The sequence below is a fragment of the Hippopotamus amphibius genome, chromosome 9 (genome assembly GCF_030028045.1).
Source record: "Hippopotamus amphibius kiboko isolate mHipAmp2 chromosome 9, mHipAmp2.hap2, whole genome shotgun sequence".
NCBI classification, from domain to species: Eukaryota; Metazoa; Chordata; class Mammalia; order Artiodactyla; family Hippopotamidae; genus Hippopotamus; species Hippopotamus amphibius.
This window is the reverse complement of record NC_080194.1, coordinates 86,986,141-87,002,950: the sequence shown is the minus strand read 5'-3', so window position 1 is coordinate 87,002,950 and position 16,810 is coordinate 86,986,141. Positions and strand designations below refer to the sequence as shown.

Sequence of the window (16,810 nt, the reverse complement as noted above, 5' to 3'; positions counted from 1 at the left end):
AATAAAAAAAATACAGGGACTTCCCTGGTGTCGCAGTGATTAAGACTCTGCATTCCCAGTGAAGAGGGCCTGGGTTCATTCTCTAGTCAGGGAACTAGATCCCATGTGCATGCCACAACCAGGAGTTTGCATGCTGCAACCAAGGAGCCCACCTATTGCAACTAAGACCCGGCGCAACCAAATTAATTAATTAATTAATTAAAAAAATAAATACCATAAATCTGAAAAAAAAAATTATTTGTGTCCATGAATCCCCTTTCCCAGGGCAACTCTAATCTTCTCTTTTGGGAGACCAGAGATAGGCATCACACCCAGACAGGCATTGTCACAAGCTAGCATATCTCCCATCTATTCTTCTAAGGGCCCATTTATCTTTCCAAAAAGTCATTTGCTTTTCCATAAGTGCCCTTTGTACCCCTCTCTTCCTCTACTAAAGTAGGTACATAGAGCTCCAATTCTAACCAACTCTTTGAGTTGCTCATCTCTGGATACTCCCAGGTGTTACTTACACAGTGCATGGGTTAATAAACTGTTTGCTCTTCTCTTGTTAACTGTCTTTTGTCAATCTAACTGACAGTGCTCCAGCCTGAACACGTAGAAGGGTAGAGGGGAAAAGATATTTTTCTTCCTCCCCTACAGTTTTAAAGGACAACTTTAAAAAAAAAAAAAGGTAAGATTACGACTCTCATATACATAGAAAATAAGCACCTATCAAAGATTTTACTTGTCATTAATTCATGATGGAACCAGAAAGCTGTTACAGCAGGTTCAGAGGATTAAAGAGATTTACATCTTCCTTTGGACAAAATTCATTTGTATCTCTATGAACAGGAACCGTTTGCATCCTATGGATGGGAAACTTGGCATCACCAGCAGCATTCCACATAGTAATTTCTATTTCTGCAGAAGTTAATACATGAGGAAAATTAGACCCTAATTTATATCCATTAAACTTGGACTCTAAGCATAAAGCTGCTGTTCAGGAGGCACCTCCCTATGGTGTATTGCAGAGAAGGGGCAAGTTTTCAGGCTCAGGCAGGGAGAAAGCCACTTTGGTATGTCAATGAAGGGAATTCGATCCTGTGAAGGCTTGTTTCCCGCATGCTCCCCACTCCCTTACAGCCGCCTGCCTTAGGGTGTGGTCTCCAGATTCAACTCCCTGAGTCACTACATTAGAGAACCTGAAAGGCTACTGGGAACAGCACTGTGGGAGTGTTTCCTTCTTACTGGGATGAGGGTGGAGGGGAAAGTGGAGCAGCTTCTCTGGGACAGACTCCCTAAGGCTGAGGTCAACTCTTCAAAGGCATTTTAAAGCAAATTGGGGAAATTCCCTGGTGGTCCAGGGGTTAGGACTCCTTGCTTCCCCTGCAGTGGGGACGGGTTCGATCCCTGATCAGGGAACTAAGATCCTGCAAGCCACACAGCGCAGCCAAAAAAATAAAATAGAGCAAATTGGCAACCACGGCCAGTTAGAGAATATTTAGGAGAGAGAAGAAAGGGTAGGAGGGAGAGTCGTCCATAGGTGAAGCTGGACATGTGACCAAAGGCTGGACTTGAATCTTAAGCTTCAGTGATCCAAGATGACACTCATTTATTCAACAATTTTGAGCCTCCACTATGTGCCAGCACCTGTTTCAGGCACTTGGAAGATATCAGGGAACACAACGTGTGAAAATCCAGCCCTTAAGACACATGTATTCTAGTGATGGGAGACAGACATAGAAGAACATTATATGGCAGATTTGACAGTGTGAAATACTATGAAAATAATAGAGCAGGGGAGGGGGATTGTGGGCCAGGGAGACACTGCAGTTTAAATAAGGTCATCAAGGTAGACCTCACTGGAAGGGGAAATTGGAGCACACACTTGAAGGAGACGCAGACCTAGCCTGGGAGCTATTAGGAGAAGAGAGTTCTAGGTAGAGGAAAGAGCCAGTGCAAAGGCCCTAAGGTGGGAGGGCACCTGGCATGTTTGAGGAACAGCAGGGAGGCCGGGTAGCTGGGGCCACATCACATAAGGCCTCGTGGGCCACTGTAATGATGGCTTTCACTCTGAGGGAAATGAAGGGCCATTAGAGGGCTTTGAGCACAAGAGTGTCAAGGCTGATTGATTATTGTTTTGAGAACAGGTTGTAGGAGGCCAAGAGTGGACATAGGAAAACCAGTCCGGAGGCTATTGTAGTGAAGATCCAGGCAAGAGATACGCTGCCTGGAAGGGAAGCAATAGAAGTGAAAGAAGTCATCAGATTCTGAATGAATTTTGACATAGAACCTACTAGATTTCCCAGTAGACTGACTGACTGCCTTATTGAAATGTTTGTGGCATGAGAGTGTGAAATGAAATTCATTTCTATGGCAAGACAAAAAAAATTTAAACATAAAAATTCTTCTTTGCCTTTTGGCCTCCCCTCTCCCCGGGCTGTGCATTGTGTATCCGCGTTATGCATTGACCAAACGTTCCCCATCAGCAGGAACACCTGCTTAACCGTAAAGAGCAACCTTCTCCCAGCATCCTCCCAGCATCAACGAGACAATGCCTTAGAGATAATATTCCGTCTTGATCTTGTAAAGGGTCACATGACCCACCATGATGGTGCTTAAATCTGAAATATGTAAACTGTCAATAATGTCCTTTAGTGTACAGCCCTCTGTCTCAAAAAACTTACATAAACTGCATCTTGATTTCTAATGGGCAGGCCAGTACGCAGAGCTTTCCGAGTTGTTCTTCCCGGGTTATAATCCTCAAATTGGGCTCGAATAAAATTTTCCAGTTCTTTCTTAGATTGACTGATTAATTTTTCATCGACAAGAGAGAGGAGTCAAGGACTACTCCCAGGTTCTTGGCATGAGCCCACACAAGGAGAGAACTGCCTGCGACCAAGATGGGGAAGACGGCACAGAGCAGGTTTGGGTCCGAGTGTGTGGAGTGGGGTGGGGTCAGGAGTTTAGGTTTGGACTTACTCCATTTGAAATACCTGCTAGCCACCCAAAGGAGATGTGGCATAAGCAGCTGCATACGTGTCTTCTGCTCCAGGGTGAGGCCTGGACTGGAAATAGGCACTTGGGAATTGTAAGCATGTGATTGGTATTTAAAGCCAGGAAACTGGGTAAGATCGCGGAAAGCATGAACAAGAGACCAGGAACACAGAGGGAGAATGAGGCTATTCACATAGTGCATATGGAAACACAAGGACCGAGAACGCCAGTAAAATACCACCAACCTCAGAGTAAAATGAATGAGTGTCATCTTGGATCTCTAGCTTAATATTCAAGTTCTGCCTCACCTCTGATGACAACTCCTCTTCCTCCCACCCTGTCTTCCAAGAGACTCGCTAAGTCACTGGTGAACTCTCAGTGAGACCACAGACCAGGAGAGGGCAGGGAAACAGCCTACAGGAGAGCTAATTCTCCTCGTTATACCAATAGAGGCTCTCTCCCTACCCCAGCCAGAAAAATTCCATCCCCCCAAACTTACACCCAGGGAAGTGCCTCCTGAACACTGTCTTCAAGCTAAGGAGTATTCTGGAAAGTACAGGAAGGGCATGATTTCCATCAAATTTCCAGTATTTTCTCCCAGGCAAACGTTTATCTTGAATGTCTGCATTTTTTTTCAATAGAGACTGCAAGCTATGGGGGAGGGGCAGAGGGCTTTAACTCTAGGGTTCAGATCAGAACTCTGAAATCCATCTTGGGCAAGGCCTTCACCTTTGAAAGTCCCAAAGGTTTATTTTATTTTATTTTATTTATTTATTTTTTGGCACACGGGCTTAGGGTTCAGATCAGAACTCTGAAATCCATCTTGGGCAAGGCCTTCACCTTTGAAAGTCCCAAAGGTTTATTTCATTTTGTTTTATTTTATTTATTTATTTTTTGGCACACGGGCTTAGTTGTTCCGTGGCATGTGGGATCTTCCTGGAGCAGGGATCGAACCTGTGTCCCCTGCATTGGCAGGTGGATTCTTAACCACTGCGCCGCCTAGGAAGCCCTATTTTATTTTTTTAATTACTTTATTTATTTATTGGCTGCATTGGGTCTTTCTTACTGTGCGGGCTTTCTCTAGTTGGCTTTGTTGCGGTGCACAGGCTTCTCGTTGTGGTGGCTTCTCTTGTTGCAGAGCATGGGCTCTAGGAGAGTGGGCTTCAGTAGTTGTGGCTCTAGCAGAGTGGGCTTCAGTAGTTGTGGCACATTAGTTGCTCTGTGGCATGTGGGATCTTCCCGGCCCAGGGATTGAACCCATGTTCCCCTGTGTTGGCAGGCAGATTCTTAACCACTGCGCACCAGGGTAGTCCCTGAAAGTCCAAAAGGTTTAGAGTACAGATTTTCTGGAGATGAAGTAAGGTCTAATTTTCTTCATGTATTAAAAGAAAACTACTATAACAATCCTTACCCTACCAACTTCCCAGGCTTATAGTAAGAATTAAAGAGACGACGTTTGAGAAAGGGCACAGTTCCTTCCCTTGATGACCATTTAGCAGCTCCTCTGCCAGCACAGTGCTTGGCTCTAGGATCAAGCATGTGAATTATTTGTATTTTTTATTTTGGCCATACCGTGCAGCCTGCAGAATCTTAGTTCCCCCATCAGGGATCAAACCGGCGCCCTTGGGAATGAAAGTGTGGAGTCCTAACCACTGGACCACAAGGGAATTCCCAAGCATGTGAGTCAGATGTAGACATGAAAATCCACCAACACAATACAATACACTGAGTCAGGGATTTTTGTTTTTATTTAACAAACATGTATGTGGTATTTACTTCCTACTTGGCACTGTTCTAAACACTTAACAAATATTAACCCCTTGTATTCAAGAAAAAAAAGGCAGCATGATACAGTGAAAGTTTAAGACAAGATGAAGGAGATTAAGGAAGTAGGCTCTCCAATAAACTGCTTAGATTTAAGGCCATTCTTGTGTTGCTTCAAGGACAAAGGACAACCCTGCCTGAAAAAGTTTCAGTGTTACACACCCTACCGACTCTTAATTGCCCTCCCTGTCACGTTGCACTGCACGGTTTGTGGGATCTTAGTTCCCCGACCAGAGACTGAACTCATGCACCCTGCAATGGAAACATGGAATCCTAACCACTGGACCACAAGGGAATTCCTGGATACATATATCTTTTTATTTATTTATTTATTTATTTATTTATTTATTTATTTAGGGTGTGTTGGGTCTTTGTTGCTGTGTGCAGGCTTTCTCTAGCTGTGGCAAGCGGGAGATACTCTTCATTGCGGTGCGCAGGCTTCTCATTGCGGTGGCTTCTCTTGTTGCGGAGCACGAACTCTAGGCACACGGGCTTCAGTAGTTGTGGCACGTGGGCTCAATAGTTGTGGCTCTTGGGCTCTAGAGTGCAGACTCAGTAGTTGTGGCGCACTGGCTTAGTTGCTCCGAGATGTGTGGGATCTCCCTGGACCAGGGATCGAAATCATGTCCCCTGCATTGGCAGGCAGATTCTTAGCCACTGTGCCACCAGTGATGTCCCCCAGGTACATATATCTTAATCTGAAACTGGGGCCCTGCAGTTGAATCTGCTAGAATGTGGTAATCCTTTTGGGCCCTCCTGTAGTCTCTAATTAATAACTGCGTTTCCCACTAAGGCTGGGCATCTCAGGGAGGAGTTCTTAGGGCCAGGGAGAGATTTCTATCCTATTCTTATCCCTTGAAAAGCAACCAGCCTCATATGACAGGATGTGGTCAGCACCATCTCTGAATAATTTCTTAGTTCCACTGTACTGCTTTTTGTTTTTCTCCCAATCAGATAAAACCTATAAACTCTGACCCAGAAAAATGTACAAAGCATCTTATTTTGCAAATAATTCCTTAGAATTCCTAGTGTTTAACTTAAAGTCCTGTGCCTTAGACTCAGACCAGGAAGAGCTAGGACTGCATCCTGCTTCTCCTGATATGGTACTTGTTTGTTTCAAACGTTTGCAGGGCGTTCTTGGCCCCACATCCTGTTGCACTCCAGGAGAAGAATAGCTTTCTTTCGGGGCAGAGGAGCTGCCATAGGAATGCCAAACCGGTAGGACAATGGGGAGAGGATGAAATACATTAGCAACAGGAAAAACCTGGAAGCTTTAGAGCTCATCTCCTCTCTGTGAGGGAGAGTGGGGGCGCTGATGTTTGGAGCTAGAACAAGTAAGCATGGAACACTTAATAGGCACTCAATTAATGTTATTTTCTTTCTGACTTTTTCATATTTGCATACATTTATGTAGGTGCATATCACTTATGTGCTTCTTAAGAAGAACAAAGAGATTCTAAACCTAGGAATCAGTACAGAACTGGGTGATTTTTAGGGACTTTTGGGTTTTGTGGGCTGTGGGAGGTTGGTGACCCTTTGTGGTCTGGGGGATTTCTTCCTTGTTCATTTTAGTATTTGGACTAATATCAGGAGATATCTTTGTCTTAAAAGGTACTTTCGACTTTGGAGAGCTTTAGGAGGTGTGGTCCAGAGTTGAATCTGACTGCTTTGGACTGTTAGAAGTTCACTACCACAGATGCCTTCAAACTTTTTGAACAGGCTCACACTAAGAAATTCATTTTTCTTCCTGACCCAGCACGCATAGAGCATACACATATATAACTGAAACATAAGTTTCATGAAACAGTATATGTGCAGTGTACTCTGATAATTTCTTTCTTTTTTTCTTTAGGCCGCGCCACATGTGGGATCTTAGTTCCCCAACCAGGGATCGAATCCGTGCCCCCTGCTTTGGGAGCATGGAGTCTTAACCACTGGATCACCAGAGAAATCCTTTCTAGTCCATGTTAAACCAAAACGTCTGGTCGCTTAAGATCCACTACTGAGTCCTAATATTGAAAAATGCTATGCCAGGGACAGTGATGGAGAGAGCTGGCTATATTCAAATGGGAGCTCCTCTATTTACAGCTGTGTACCTGGGCTCAGCTAATGAACTTTTCTAAACCTGAAGGTCCTCAACTGTCACATGGGGACAAGCTACTTCACAGGACTTTTGTGGGATGAGATTGTAAGTGCTCATTATCACTTTTATTAGGCAGATGCTGGGTTCAAGGAAGCCCCTAAGATTGCCAAATTGTTCAGCCCATTCATTCCATTCATTTTTACAGTGAAGCTCCCCTGCCTAAAAGTGTGCATTGTTTCCCATCACCTGTGCACGCTGTGGTCTACAGTTTTGACCCTCTGAATATGGCCCGCAAGGCCAGTGCAGCCTGGACCACACCTCAGCTTTGGTCCCTGCCCTCACATCTCTGAATAGCCTAGTCCCCAAACTCAAGTCCCTTGATTCTGAACAATGTCCTCTGATGTGTCTTTTTTTTTTTAAAGCTCTTTATTGGAATATAATTGCTTTACACTGCTGTGCCAATTTTTGAGGTACATCAAAGTGAATCAGCTGTATTTATACACATATCCCCACCCTTCCATGACTCCTTCCCACCCTCCCTATCCTGGCCCTCTAAGTCATCACCCATCATCGACTTTACCTCTGATGTATCTTTGTCTGGGATCACATAGCCCTCTCCTTCTGAAATGCCTCTCCTTTTATTTTTACCTAAACAACACCTACACAGGTCTCAAGATCAAGCTTGGGGGTCACCTTCTGTATATACAGGCTTTCCTGGTGTGTTGTTTTTCCCTCCCTTTACCCCAAACCCTGTCGTAATATTAAATGAAGAAAAAGAGATAACTATAGGTAAGTATTTAATATCTTCGGAAAGGAGAGATTATAAAACTCCAAAAGAATCTTTTTTTTTTTTTTTTGGGCTGCTCCGCTTGTGGGATCTTAGTTCCCCGACCAGGGGTCAAACCCAACCAAGCCATCAGTGGTAAAAGCACAGAGTCCTAACCATTAGACCGCTAGGGAATTCCCCCCCAAATCATCTTAATATAATGAAATAATCCTTATTGAACATGAGAATGTCACAACACTTTTGACATGGGTTGGGGCTCAGTTACAGCTTTACAATTTGGCTCTTTTTTTTTTCCAGGCATACGTTGAAACTCAGGTGCTTGTGTGTCTCTCTGTTTTATTTTGTTTTTAATTCTAGGGAATGTAGTGCTGAGACTAAGCCATGGATCAGTAGGGGTGTGATGGGGGAACAGTGAATATACACTTAATCCTTCTGCAAACAAACAAATTAAATATATGAATCTCAGCTGTTGTGGGGCTGTTTGTCTTATTCCTGGTGCACCTGCTCTGGATGCATTTTTAGGGGAAGAAAGCAGGACAGTTTGTTAGGACTCCAATGGAACAGATGGAGCAGCTCAACTTTCTGGTGGTTGTTCTGCTGTGCTAGGCCCTACATAGCAGTTGTGAAACTGCCTTGAAGGAGATGGATGTAGGCTCCTCTCTCTGTTTTAGATCAGGATTTTTCTTGCTTAAAGCCAAAGAGAAAGGGGAAAGGGTGAAAAAGTGACCAAGAGGGTTGGCATGGGTATTGGAGTATTGCTAATCCTGTTTCTCAATCTGAAAAATAGAAGGAAAAGGTTTCTGTTGTGAGTTCCTGACAGACCTTGGGGGAGGTGAGCACTCTTTGGAAATTCTACCATGTTTCCATCCTAGAACCAGGAGGAAAGCTCCAGAATTCTAGTGGCCATGCTGTCTAGGCTAAAATTCAAATATTCCAGAGGCTGCCTACCCACCCCTGTATGTTGCCTGCACATCTGAGCATCCTAGACAAGAGGGATGAAAATGTTTCTGCTCAGAATGAAACGCAAAGGTAACCTTGAGATCTGGGTCATTGGTTAGCCTACTTTAAGCACCACATCCAGGAATTCCCTGGTGGTCCAGTGGTTAGGACCCCAAGCTTCTACTGCAGGGGACATGGGTTTGATTCCTGGTTGGGTCACATGCTGTGAAACGAGGCCAAAAAAAGGAAAAATAAGCACCATGTCTGACACTTCCTGTATTTTCTTCCTTGGTCCCCCTCACTCTCACTCCCAATCCCCTGGCAATTAACCAGTTTTGGTAACTTTACCCACAGCTTGGTATCCCTACCTACAGCTTGGTATCCCAACTACCCATGACTGTAGTTTAAGCCCTTGTAGCCAGAAACTGTTCAACTGATCTTGCTTCTACTCGAGTCCCCCTAAAATCAGTGTGCCTCTTGGGGCCAGAGTGCTTGCTCTAAAATGCAAATATGCCCTTTTTACTCTTAAAATCCTTCAAGAAAGCCAAGACATTATAGGAAAAATTCTCAGCTCCCTGGTGTGGCAGACAAGGCCTTTCAATTTCTGGTCCTGCAACCCCACAGGCTCACACTTACACGCCACCAGGAGCACCCCCTGACCTCTCTCCTCCTCCAAGGGCTCTCAGCCAGAGGCTCCTCCTTTGTTTTCCTCTAGAACACTCTGCTTGTCTCTATCATGATATGTATCTCTTCAAGTAGCTCCTTCAAGAGAGAGAGTGTGTGTATAGTGGGAATCCAATATTTACTAAATTTAACTACAATGATTTTTTTTGAAGAACTTATTGAGATACAGTTAACATACAATAAACTGCATATATTTAGAGTGTACTATTTGGTATTTTTTTTCTTAATAGTAATGTATATATGGCAATCCCAATCTCCCAATTCATTCCCCCCCCAACCCTCCCCGCTTTCCCCACTTGGTGTCCATATGTTTGTTCTCTACATCTGTGTCTCTGTTTCTGCCTTGCAAACTGGTTGATCTGTACCATTTTTCTATATTCTGCATAAATGTGTTAATACATGATATTTATTTTTCTCTTTCTGACTCACTTCACTCTGTATGACAGTCTCTAGGTCCACCCATGTCTCTACAAATGTCCCAGTTTCATTGCTTTTTACAGCTGAGTAATATTCCATTGTATGTAAGTACCACATCTTTTTTATCCATTCATCTGTTGATGGACATTTAGGTTGCTTCCTTGTTCTGGCTATCGTAAATTGTGCTGCAGTGAACATTGGAGTGCATGTGTCTTTGAATGATGGTATTCTCTGTGTATATGCCCAGTTAACTACATTGATTTTTGATCTTTCAGAACTTCCAGTAGTGCTAAGTTTTTTCCAGCCTCAGGGTCTTCGCATAATTAATTCTGTCTGGAATAATTTTCTCCCCATATTCTCCTTATTTCCTATATAGCAGCGCATTTTCTCATGTCAAATTACTTCTGAAGGTAACATAGCTAATGGTTATTAGCCCAGGTACCAACGTCAGAGTGCCCGATTTCAAAACTGGGTGACCTGAAGCAGTTTTCTCATTTTGTATGTGCGTGTGCCTCAGTTCCTTACCTGGAAAATGGCACCAGTAATCCTGGTTATGAAGATTAAGTTAAATGAGATAATATGTGCTAAACAGATTTGTGCCTGGCACGGAGCTATTTATTGCTCTGTACTTAAAATTTTTTTTTAAATTAGTATTATTGTTTTTTGACCTGTCAATTTATTTATTTATGTATTTATTTTTGGCTGCATTGGGTCTTTGTTCCTGTGAGCGTGGGCTTTTCTCTAGTTGCAGAGAGCAGGGGCTACTCTTTGTTGCAGTGCACAGGCTTCTCGTTGGGGTGGCTTCTCGTTGTTGTGGAGCATGGGCCCTATAGCACACAGGCTTCTGTAGTTGTGGCACATGAGCTCAGTAGTTGTGGCTCACAGGCTCTAAAGCACAGGCTCAGTAGTTGTGGCACATAGGCTTAGTTGCTCTGTGGCATATGGGATCTTCCCCGCCCAGGGATTGAACCTGTGTCCCCTGCATTGGCATGTGGATTCTTAACCACTGCACCACCAGGGAAGTTCTGCCCCACCCCACCCCCAATTTTTTTTTAAATTATTGAATGTCATTTCACTTTAAGCTCCAAGAAGACAGGGACACTGATTTCTTCTTCACTATTGTACCCCAGCGCCTACTGTGGCATACAGTAAGTGCAAAATAAATTCTTGCCATCTGAATGACTGAATAAATGGCAATCCTTACTTTAGCGCATTCACTGAAGATAAGTAGGGGACTGTGCTTGCTTATCAGAGTGATAACAGAAGCCATATCAGTGGCCTTCTTTAATCAACCCTTATATTCACCTGGCTACATATCCAAGCAACTTTTTTTCCTTAGTTTAAATGAAACCACTTGGGTGAAAGTTAGATGAGTGGCATCATTCTTGCATTTTTATTAAAGGAACATGGGCTCTTATTCACTTCCTTCAGAACTGGTAGTATCATATCTGGGATTGATTATGAAATTGTTGGAATAAATATGCTCAGGTTAAGGTGACCTTGCTCTTAAGAGAACAGAGTGAGTCTTGGGATGTTGTACTATGAGAACAAAATGGCAAGCAGTATCAAAATAACAAGGTGATGTAGGCAGCTCTGTGAGCAAGTTAAACTCCAACTGTGATCCTGAAGTTTATTTTCAGCGAAAACCTTAGCTTCTCCCTGAATAAACATCCTTATGAAATTAGTGGTATAGACAGAGAAGAGGAAAGGAAAAATTTTCACTTTTTAATAGGAAAAGAAGTAAAGTTCTGAAAAACAAGGAAAGTCTAGAGTCAGCTTCCCTAAGTTATAGTTTGGAGGGTTATTTTGTTTGTTTGTTTTTTTAATCACAAGACTTTCAACAAAAAGATTTTAAAAAATGAGTCAATGGGTAAAGGCACTGAGAATAGTTATGCTAGAAAACCTAGGAGGAGGCAAGGTACAGTGGCTGAGTATAGCCAAGACAGAAAGGATGGTGACAATAGTTTACCTAGTTCTCATTCTCTAATGAAGGCCAGCCCAGGGGGTCTTCAGGAGCAGAGTGCGATAACTTCTGTTCACACTGCCAGAAGCTTACAGAAACCAATGGACACATTGGTGGCCCTACTGAACTTGAGCACTGCAGACCCAGGGCCAGCTCCTTTATTTTCCAGCTCTAGAATCAGTATCAGTTCTTTTGCTAACCAATTATACATGTGTTACTATGGAGAACAGTATGGAGGTTCCTTGCAAGACTAAAAATACAACTACCATATAACCCAGCAATCCCACTGCTGGGCATATACCCAGAGAACAGCATAATTCAAAAAGACACATGCGGGGGGGCGGGAAAAAAAAAAAAAAAAAAAAAAAAAAAAAAAAAAAAAAAAAAGACACATGCACTCCAGTGTTCATTGCAGCACTATTTACAATAGCCAGGACAAGGAAGCAACCTAAATGTCCATCAACAGTTGAATAGATGAAAAGATGTGGTACATATATACAATGGAATATTACTCAGCTGTAAAAAGCAATGAAACTGGGACATTTGTAGAGACATGGGTGGACCTAGAGACTGTCATACAGAGTGAAGTGAGTCAGAAAGTGAAAAACAAATATCGTATATTAACACATATATGTGGACTCTAAAAAAATGGTACAAATCAACCGGTTTGCAAGGCAGAAATAGAGACACAGATGTAGAGAACAAACATATGGACACCAAGTGGGGAAAGCGGGGAGGGTTGGAGGGGAATGAATTGGGAGATTGGGACACCAAATAGTACACTCTAAATATATGCAGTTTATTGTATGTTAACTGTATCTCAATAAAAGTTCTTAAAAAATATTATACATGTGTTAAACATTTCCATTCATGTCCTGTACTTGTTCCTCTGTATCATATGTTGCTCATCCCATTACACAACCTTAGAGTTCAGAAGTCATGACTGTGCAAAGTTTAAGCATCAGCAGGTAGTGATGGTTTCAGAGGAGGAAGAAGAGCAGCCTTCCTAGGACAGGCACAGTCTGGCTCACTAGACAAGGCAGTCAAGCTACTGCATCCCAGTCCCTTCACAGGAAAGATGCTACTAGTGCGGTTTCCCTCCTTGGGCAAATGATGGATGGCTTTCTTGTAGTTCTTGCTTGCCCAAGGAACATAGAATCTCTCATCCTCACAACCCAGTACCTTTTCTTGTGTATAGTTTTGTATGTAGAGTCTTTCAACTCTAAGCCAGTTGAAAAAGCAGTTCTAGCCCTTTCTGACACAGCAAGAAAGACGGGGGACTAAGGAAAGGCCAGGGAGGATGGGAGGAGAGAAGGCAGGGCTCTAGCTGCACGCACACTCACCACTTTTTGGTTCCCTTCATGATCCGTGAGCAGCCATTCGATATCCAGGGTGTCTTTTTCTGGGAGCCCCAGTTGATGGTGACAGGGCAAAGTGACCTTTTCCTCTGCCACTCTCTTGATCTCAGTGTGAGTCCCCAAGGTTCCAACATAGTAGCAAACTGGGAAGAGGAAAACCTCTGATTAGGCACACAGAAACTGGATGGCAATGTTCAGGAAGCAAGTATTACAGCTAATAATTATCGGATGTTTCTGTGGGCGAGGGGCGTGTCAAGGTGCTGGCAGAATCCTGGCCCAGAAGTATTATACTAGAAGTCTCGGGACTCATGCTGGCTCCTCCATCAACTGAATTCATCATATCTTCCTTAACCCCCCAAATTATACTCCTACTAACGCCCACCTTTCCTACCTTACTGGGTTTTTAGGAACAGTGAAATCACTCAGGTCAACAGCAGCTTTGTCTTTTGATCTTTCTCTCCCCTACTAGCAAAGGTTTCCAAAGGGATGGAAACTAAAAGGGAAGGCAGAGTTGGCCTCCTCCCAGAATAGGCTCCCGATACTGGTTCACTCCTTAGATCCTTCTTAAAGTCAGGCTGCCCTCACAGAACTCTGAGTAAGTGCAGCAATACCTCTAAGAACAAATGGGCTCTTATGGGTAGTTCCTGCTTCCCTTAGGGACACACAGTCTTTTACCCCCACAACTTCCATCCTCATTCTCTGTAGTTTCATATCACATGGCTTCAAAATATGAAGTAGCACTTTCCATCCAAAGCAAAAACTCCAAGTTACCACATTTGGATCCTGTCCCTTCATCCCTCCAATATTCCTTTGGCTAATAGGAATTCAGGTCCACTTTTGCTTTTTTTTATTTTTATTAATTAATTAATTTATTTTATTGGTTGTGTTGGGTCTTCTTTGCTGTGCGCAGGCTTTCTTTTTAGTTGTGGTGAGTGAGGGCTACTCTTCGTTGTGGTGCGCGGGCTCCTCATTGCCGTGGCTTCTCGTTGCGGAGCACGGGCTCTAGGCGAGTGGGTCTCAGTGGTTGCAGCACATGGGCTCAATAGTTGTGGCTCATGGGCTCTAAAGCGCAGGCTCAATAGTTGTGGCTCACGGGCTTAGTGGCTCCGCGGCATGTGGGATCTTCCTGGGGCAGGGATTGAACCCGTGTACCCTGCATTGGCAGGCGGATTCCCAACCACTGCGCCACCTAGGAAGCCCCTGCTTTCTTTAACTTTCATCTTTTTCCAGAAATGGTATCACGTCAGCAACTTTATTCTTTTGACTGCACAGCTTGCGGAATCTCAGTTCCCTGAACAGGGACTGAACTCGGGCCCCCAGCAGTGGAAGGACAGAGTCCTAACTCCTGGACCACCAGGGAATTCCATCATGTCAGCAACTTTAGATTTCAAGTTCACCTTCCCTCCTTCCTATTCATCTCTTTAGTACCTGACTATTAAATTTACAGTATTGATGACTGATAAATTGATATGATGAAACCTCACCTGATTCTAGGTATGATGTATCTGGTATTTAAGGTGTGCTTTAGCTCTGATCCTCCTTTATCTCCTTAAATAGTAATAAAGAAGCTCAGTGTGAAAAATGATCTCTTTCAAGCCATTAACACTAGACAAGAATCACACAACGTCTAAAATGGAACAGTCCCAAGTGTCAGGGCTTGTATGAAGCTCTCTCTCTGGCAGAGAACTCACTCTGCCACTTTAGAAGTGTTTTAAGCACTAAAGACCAAGGGTTGTGACCAACAGAAGCATATAAACTACCTCTCTAATTTCCATTCATTTCCCAAAATTGATTAGCAGCAAGTCTGTGGGAAGGAGAAGGGCCTGTCTTCTTGCCTTCAGGGAAATGAAACAAGGAAGAAGGGAGCAGGGAAGACTGTGGTTCTCATTCATGGGGGGCTGATGGGCTGAAATGCAGGGTTGGGGCCCTCGGAGGTAGACTGCAAGAGAAGCAGCAGGTCAATTCCGAAGCTCCATGGCCGAGAAAGGAGACTAGAGAAACCTGCCTAGCATGAGAACCAACAGGACAAGTCCCTCAATGAGAATGTCCTTCTTGACATTCTCAACAAGGTCTCTGTTATTTCTGTTTAGAACTGACACTGCGGTGGGCGTAGCCACCGTGTAGTGAGCACTTCCCATGGTGTGGCTCTACACTGGGCATCCACACCATGAAGAAAGGGTCATTAACCAAGTCTACTGAGGCAAGGTAAAGAGGGTGTCAGCAACTTGCCCAATAGCACACAGCGAGGAAGTGGCAGCGCAGGGCTCCACCCAGATCTGTCTCACTGCAGAGCTCACGCTGACAGCCATGGTATGCTGCACGTGCCCCTTGTTTCATGTGGTTTCTGAAGGTCTGCTTTTCCCGTCAGCCTCTACGCTCCTTGAGATCAAGTTCTGTTCAACCCTGCATGCCTAGAACACTCAGCCTGGGTCTCACACATTGCAGGTGCTCAAAGAACATGTGTTGGATGGATGTGAATCTAACGCAAGCACTGATTTTACCCACGAGCAAACTGAGGTCTGAGGATGAAGGAGTCGGCCCAAGATCCTACTCTTAGGGGAACCACTGACCAAAACCTTGGCCCACCATGGCCAGGCACAATAATAGCCACTTGCATGGGTTGTCTTAAAACAACAGGTCCTGGTAAGAAACGTGCAACTAACAAGCTACCACCAACCAGAAGAATTCAGGAAAGGTCAGAAGGAGAGAGGACACGCCGGTCCACATGTGCTCCCAACCTCCCAGAATCCTTCTTGCTGGAATCCATCTTGGCTGAGGGATGCACTCGCCACCAGGAAGGACTCTGAGTCAGAATGATTGGCCAGAGACAACCCAGAAACTAACCCTATTACTGTAAAAGCTGAGACTGTGAGCCACGTGGCAGAGCAGTTCTCCTGGGTTCCCTTACCCTGCTGGTCTCCGTCCAGACACCCCTTCCCAATAAAGTCTCCTGCTTTGTCAGCACGTGTGTCTCCTCAGATAATTCCTTTCCAAGTGTTAGACAAGAGCCCACTCTCGGGCCCTGGAAGGGGTCCCCCTTTCCTGCAACACTATGACTCATTTAGTGGCAGAAATAACCCGTATAAAACCCATTGTCCCTCAGTCCCCATAAAACAGAGCCGGTTTGCACTGCACTAAGCTCTGCCTTCCATCCCTGATCACTTTCTACTGGACACAACAATGTCCAAATTAAGTACCCCGGCAAAGCTGGGGAACTCAGCACCAATTTGGTGCATACAGTAGGCACTCTATACATTGAATAAATTCAAAGAATCAGCTATGCAAGTTGCTGATTTGAGCCACTAGAGGGAATCAAAGGCTCACGTCTGGTTGATGTCTCAAAAGGAAAGGAACATAGTGGTGGGCGGTGTGCTTTGCCAGAGCGCCAAGTTCTATTTATACCACACCCAGAATTAGACACAGCAGCGCAGGGACAGGCCACTCAGTGAATACCAATGGCTTTACCAAGGCAGGGAGCCTCAAGATCAGGGTGCATGCGCCTCTAGTCTTCCCCAAACCTCAGTTCCCCAAGACCTCCGCAGATTTCTCAGGCCCTTCCGTGCTTTTTAACCCACACTCCTGTTCTGTAGTCTACACGGACAGGGGCCTGGACTCTGCTTACAACTCCCAGGCTCAAGCTAAGCTCGTGGGGGCTGCTGAGCATGTATCTGCCTCCTGGCCAGTGAGCAGGAAGGGGCAATCCAAACACCCGGGGCAGGGCCAGCCTTGGGGTCTCTGGGCACTGAAAGGTTCATCTTTATTGAGAAAGACCTTAGGGA

The 16,810-nt window shown here is 44.4% G+C and overlaps 1 protein-coding gene across 2 annotated transcripts in view; it reads right to left on the bottom strand.

The window, feature by feature from the left end:
• CLMP (CXADR like membrane protein) overlaps window positions 1-16,810 on the bottom strand; it is a 104,269-nt gene that overhangs the window by 8,481 nt on the left and 78,978 nt on the right. For both annotated transcript variants that reach the window (XM_057747936.1, XM_057747938.1), the window contains exon 3: window positions 13,017-13,174. In XM_057747936.1, the coding sequence (XP_057603919.1) occupies window positions 13,017-13,174 (158 nt within the window). The remainder of the gene's footprint in view (window positions 1-13,016; window positions 13,175-16,810) is intronic.